The sequence below is a fragment of the Pteropus medius genome, unplaced genomic scaffold, assembly GCF_902729225.1.
Source record: "Pteropus medius unplaced genomic scaffold, Ma_sr-lr_union100, whole genome shotgun sequence".
NCBI classification, from domain to species: Eukaryota; Metazoa; Chordata; class Mammalia; order Chiroptera; family Pteropodidae; genus Pteropus; species Pteropus medius.
Window position 1 is genome coordinate 1,485,695 of NW_024354498.1, and position 6,374 is coordinate 1,492,068.

General features: G+C 35.9%; 1 protein-coding gene across 1 annotated transcript in view; it reads right to left on the bottom strand.

The window, feature by feature from the left end:
• Positions 1–2,886: 2,886 nt before the first annotated feature.
• The window catches only part of PHEX (phosphate regulating endopeptidase X-linked), a 173,054-nt gene continuing 169,566 nt past the window's right edge, over positions 2,887–6,374 (bottom strand). Inside the window, exons 21-22 of the mRNA XM_039852264.1 lie at positions 5,829–5,905; positions 2,887–3,255 (exon numbers count right to left, since the gene is read on the bottom strand). Coding sequence (XP_039708198.1) covers positions 3,153–3,255; positions 5,829–5,905 — 180 coding nt within the window. The 3' untranslated portion in view covers positions 2,887–3,152. The remainder of the gene's footprint in view (positions 3,256–5,828; positions 5,906–6,374) is intronic.

Consider the following 6,374-nt stretch of genomic DNA (forward strand, 5'->3'; position numbering starts at 1 on the left):
ACAATCATATATTCTTCCATAATTTAATATGCAACTGAGACATTATACTTAAAATATCAAAGCAGAAGCCTATTAAATGCTAAGATTATAGAAATACTGATGGAATAAATATTTGGAATCAGCAATCTAAGGGATGAAGGTTAGTGCCAACGTCAGCAGCCCAAAGAACAAATACTCTGCCTTTCCTAATTCTGAGATACTTGACAAGCGATTTCAAACCTCTCCACTTCTCTGGCAAGAGCATAACCTGTGTGGCAAGCCATAGTTCCCGCCTGCTCCTTAGCGATGCTCCAACGCTAAATGAGATAAAATTTATGTGCTATGCTTTAAGATCCATTGAAGAAAGGCACTGAATAAACTTCGGGATAACTTATGAATCTTGAGCTTACATTAATTATGTCCAAGTCCATCTCATTAAAAAAAAAAAGAAGAAGAAGAAGAAGAAGAAGGAAATAGGAGGCCGATGTTGTGTGGCTGGTGAAAAGCTCAACAAACTTTGGGCAATGGTGATAAGCCCAAACAATACCACTTTCTATACATAAAATCCTTGACTAATCCAAGAGAATTTCACACACACACAAAAAAAACTCCTTGCAATGCCTAGATAATAGTTTACTGGCAGAACATCTGGTATATGAATCAGAGGAGTGTGTTATGGCAGTCCTAGTCTGAGATCCAATATCTAATTTCCTTTTAATTTACCATAATTATTTTTGTAAAACTTTATGGCTCTCCTCCAGTGGATATGCTTAGCGGGGATTGCCAAAATCCTGTCTTCTCTTCAGAATCACATTCTTAGGCCAGCTTCTCCCTAGTTTTTTCCTTCCCTTCGAATTGCATTTTACCTTCTTCCCTCTACCACTTAATCAGTGTCTGCTTCTTTTAGCTATCCGCATTGAAGAGAAGGGACAAGAGTGTAAACTGAAAACTTAAACAAGAGCATATATATTTGGAAATCCAATCCTACTAGAAAATTATTCTAGCTAGTAGTGATGATTTGGTGCTGCTGCTTTGCATTTTTACTAATGGCTGTCCTTTCTATAACTTTCAGTACAACTGAGTTACACCAACTAGAGTCAATCAGGACAAGGTAACTTCATCATTTTGAAATTGTGAGGGCCCAGTTGACTACCAACCAGTTTTCCTAAACCAATGAGTGCCTGAACGATTCACATTTCCAAAGTCATAATTTTACGCTTTTAATAAACACTTTCTCTGACCTGCAGGAATGTGTTTATTTGGAATTTTAAAAGATAAATTGGGGGGGGGATGCTATTCATATAAGTATAATAAATCAGACCTCAGCTGATCTTAAATGTATAAATATAGGAATAAAACAAGGAATACCTTGTATGTCTAAAACGCATCAGAATGATTCCTCCAGAGAAAATGCACATACATTTACAGCATCCCTAACCTAATAATGCTTGCTTTTAAAATTACAAACTAAGGTCATACTAAGCCATGGTTAAGAGGAGGAGAAGGTAGCTGCCCTTCAGAAGTTTATCCATTTGGAGAGGAGGAAGTCAAGGGGAAAATCACTCTCCTCTGACTCAGTATAATTGTTTTCCTCATGATGGTGCCCCTGCATTTTTCTCCCTTCAGAAGTTCCCATGGTTACAAAAGGACATGGCACATACTTATATTTATACACACACACATACACACACACACACACACACACACACACACACACACACAAATGTATGACAAATCACACAGGAAGCAAATGGCCTCCTATGGTTAGTCTGAATTTGTCATTTTGATTTTGAGATTTTCCTATTAGCCCACTTAACCCAGAACCACATGTACAATGAATAATGTGAAGGAGGGTGGTGGCTATTTTAAGAAACCAGAAATGCCAGGTAACGACTTTAAGGCCATTACGATTTTATCCTGCACACACACACACATGCACACACACAAGATGGAGGAGTTTACATGGAAGGATAAAGCTCTGAGAATCAAAAACATAGTACTGCTCTTTCTTACAGACTCTTAACGAGAAGACTTGAAGAGTTATGTTTCTTTAGACTATGCAGATAATTTTAAATTTAATCAATAAATTCTAAAATGTCTGCAATCAAAATTTTTTTTTTTCAAAAAGGCTTTTTAAAAGAGAGGTAACATTAACTGAGCCAAAACAGAAGGGCACTTTGCATTCTCCTCAATGTAGTGTTTGGTCCTTTGCACTAAAAGGGAATGAAAGCTGTATGTTCCTAATGGGGAATTACAAAAGCATTTCATTGATGGCTACTAATTTCAGAAATGGGAAAATGAATATATGAGGGTAAAAAGACAAACAGGAATTGGGCTAAAGGAAAGTGTCTGGCAGACAGACATAATCACTGAAGTTTGGGCAGAGATCTTATCTTTTGGTGTCCCTGCTGTTGCATCACTAGTTTGACTTCTTCTGGGACTTAACGATGTATCCTTTTTTTTCTATCTGATAAACTCAAATCCTTTGCCAAGCAGCCTTTCTCTCAGCTTTGTTCATGCTGACATGAACAGGGCAATCAGCTACATTAGATACCGGCTGTGAGGCACATTTTCATCCCAAGAGATTCCAAAGCTAAAGGCAAGAACTTCATCAAAAGCTATAAAATGAAGATACAACATATTTCTAATTTAACTACCTTAGAGTTAATAAATGCTGTGTAATAACAATACATAAAATCTAGTACTGCGTTTCACAGAGCAGTAAGACCTGCCAGGTATCCACGCACATGTCCTCATCATTGAGGGTTAAAAGTTTAATAGACTGAATTTTTTTTCTGGATACATTCTACCCAGGCCCCCTGCAAAGCTATAGTTTAAAATGCTATGTACCACTTAGCTGTGGCTTACACATTAAAATGGACAACTGCAACAATTCAGCAGATAGCATTTTAATAAAAGCAGCCTAGAAATTTATTTTTGTTGGTTTGGTTTTCTAAAGAAACATACTTGGTTCACTTCTTGTATTCCATTTGAAGCCCTATGACTTTGAATAGATACTGTTTCGAGTCCAAGCAATACCCAAATAATGAAGATGCATTAAAAATAAAAGTCCTCAGGGGAATATAGGCCTAAAGCAGTAGGCGATGTGTGCTCAGTGCAGTCTCTACTGGCGCTGCACAGCTCTCTCAGAATGGCATAAACCAGCAGTCCAGCTACCAGAGTCGGCAGGAGTCTGTGCCTCTATTCATCGTGGAATTGGATGGACAGTTAAAAGCTTTCTGGAATTCTTCAAAGTTGCTAATTGCACCATTGACCCTGAAAAAAAAATGTCAAAGCCCATGCTATTTAATTCTTATATGTCAATAGGTTCTCAATAAAACTGTAGTCGCGTATCACTCGAAAGGATGTTGCATTCATTCAGTCTGTTTACAGGGGAGATGACTGAAGCCCAAAATGGTTAAATAAACTTCCAAAAAAATCAACAGAGCTGACACTAGAACCAGCACCTCCTGAATGCCAGGTAAACACTCCTATTAATCTTCCAAATATCTTCAAATTCTTATAAATGTAGGATTTACAATTCCTATAAATTGAGTATAGGACTGTATATTCCTATAAATTTACAAATTCCTATAAACTGTTGGATTTACCAATACTTAGCTCTTGTATTTTTTAATTTTACTTTTAATGGAAGGTTTAACTGATAAAAAAAAAAAAGTACACACATCTTAAATGTAAAGCTCATCGATTTTTTTTCACGTGTACAATACACCCATGTTACCACCACCCAGATAGAGACATGAGATATTTCCAGCCCCTAGAATGCTCCCTGGTGTACCCTATCTGTAGTACCTCCAAGGATAACTACTAGTCTGACCTCTATTGCCATAGGTTAGTTTTGCCTGCTTTTGAACTTTGTATGAACAGAATCACACACTAGGCATTTTTGTCACTGACTTTATTCACTCAATATTATGTCTATGAGATTCATCCATGTTGTTGCTATCACTATCTTTAGAGAACTCAATCTACAAAAACACTTTCTCTAAATTCTTATGTTGGAAGGCTCATATTTATCTATAATTTGGTTCGTGCAACAATAAACCAATGAATGGTGTCTAGTTGTCATTGATGAGTAATGCTTTACTGAAGTTAGCTTCAAAATCTGGTGTTCTTGCAAGTTTCCCGACTGCAGTAAGGACTGCGGACTCCTACTCAGCACTTTGATTGTAACTGCCTTTTGGAAGTGGAATTTCCATTGTGTGACTTCTGCTGCACTCAAAATCTATAGTCACTGCAGACATCACTAACAAGCCAGCAAAAACTCCCCCCTCATCTAATACTCACTCAACTACATGTTCAAAGAGTTGACTAGAGACTCGGCATTCTTGGTCTCTATTTCTGCCCTAATGACTTTGTTATCTATGGGCATTTGAATGAATACAATGGCTTGTATCCAAAAAATCCCCATAACCTCTTGTGTTTTAGCTGGGATGTATGGGTAGGGTTGCATATTTCGTGGTGCCATTCACCTTGGACAAGTGTTAAAGATAGAATTTAGCTGATAATTAGTAAGTATACTCTGCAAATTATCAGCTAAAATCCAACATTACAGGCAACTAGTTGGTAAAAGGAAATTAGTTTCTAAAAACTTATCTGTTGAGTAATTAATCTACTGTGTGGTTTCATCTGCACCATTTGTCAGTCGGATCACATTTTAGTCCATTAGAGACTGTCAGCATTCTTGACAGTTTAGCCCAGTAGGGGAGAATTTCTAACACAGTGATTAGATTTTATGCTATTGGGTAATTTATAGTCAATTTCTGAAGCATTTCAAAGGCAAGGCTTTAGAAATAAAATTTTAAAATATAGGAGACATTTTTGATTACTTTCCTGCAATATGCTAATGCATTCATTTAAATATTATATATAAAGATATCCAGACATAATATGTTCTAAGCAAAGAATGAATAAAAATAAATAAATATAAATATCATGGATTTCTCATGATAATTCTCTGTCCCCTACTATAGAAAATTTAAACTATGCTAGAAACCTAGCACAGGGTAAGTAATATTAACCTTAATTATATTTTTACTTAATATTTTATACATTCTGACAATTAAATAAGATTACAATTTATAATTATTTTCCTTTTATATAAGCAATAGTTTCAAAATAAGATTCAAACTAAAAGCCAAAATGTAGAACTTTTGACTCTAGATATGAATTATCACCATATATCCTCCTCTGTGTTCAGAGTTATTCAGAAAGTGAGTACTCATTCATGTCTGTCGGTTAGTTGCACGAAAGAACAAGAGGCATTAAATAAGATATTCTACTACACAAAATAAACCAGAACTCTAAGTGTTTTAAGTTGCAGTACCTAAGATCTCGTCCTTGTCTAGGAAAGGAGACTTTTTTGGTCCATAAAAAAAAAAAGTAGGTGGCTGGATAAAAGGAATATTCCGGTTTACTGAGCACCCATGGTGCTCATGGCACCCATGGATTGCTACCTTTCAAAAACTTGGAAGACAATAAACAGAACTTAATAATAAAGCTATGATGTGGATTCTAAATTATCTTTGGAGTCTTATACAATCTCATGGATCTCTTGATAGGGCACTAGACTAAAGGTATGTACAAATGCCCACTACAGAAATTTAGCTGAGAAAATGCTGACTAAACCAGCTTCATACTTATGAAAGAAAAGACATTTAGTTTCTGTTTGGCCAGATTTTTTTGTCTGCAAAATGGAGATATCAATATTCACAATACAGGCTTTTGTTCAGATCACCTATTTGGTAAAGAATTGGGATGGCTGGTTGGGGGAGGGGAAGTGGGGAGATGCACAGTTAAAAACTAATGTCACCGATTTGCCCATTTACCTAAACTCAGGGGGGCTGTGAGCACCAATTTGGACTTGTTCTCGGGCAGCTTCTTGTCTGTAGGAATTGCACCTTACCTAGAAGAGAAAAGTATCCCAATAATTACATTTCCATTCCAATTATATAATTTTTACTGCCTTAATTGCTCCAGCTATACTGAAGAGTAATTTTAGACTCAATGAATGACAGTTTTAGTAGATCTGATCAAATCTTCATCAGTATTAACTATTATTCTAATCCCCAGAGTAGGTTTTATCATTGTAAATAATTCCACAATTTGAGTAAATTAGGGAGGTTTCCAGACAAATGCTATAAATCAAGAGAACAGTGTATGTGCCCAAGAACTGACCAAAGTATTTATTCAATTAATACAATGCTTGTAATAGCTCTTATCAAATGTAACACACAGTATAAATATATATATGCCTTACTGTTAAGGTGTACGGCTGAAAGTTATTGGATTTCATTAACCAAAGTCACCATAAAAAAGATATATATTATATACACATATATACATATATGTGCATGAATGTGTGTGTGTGTGTG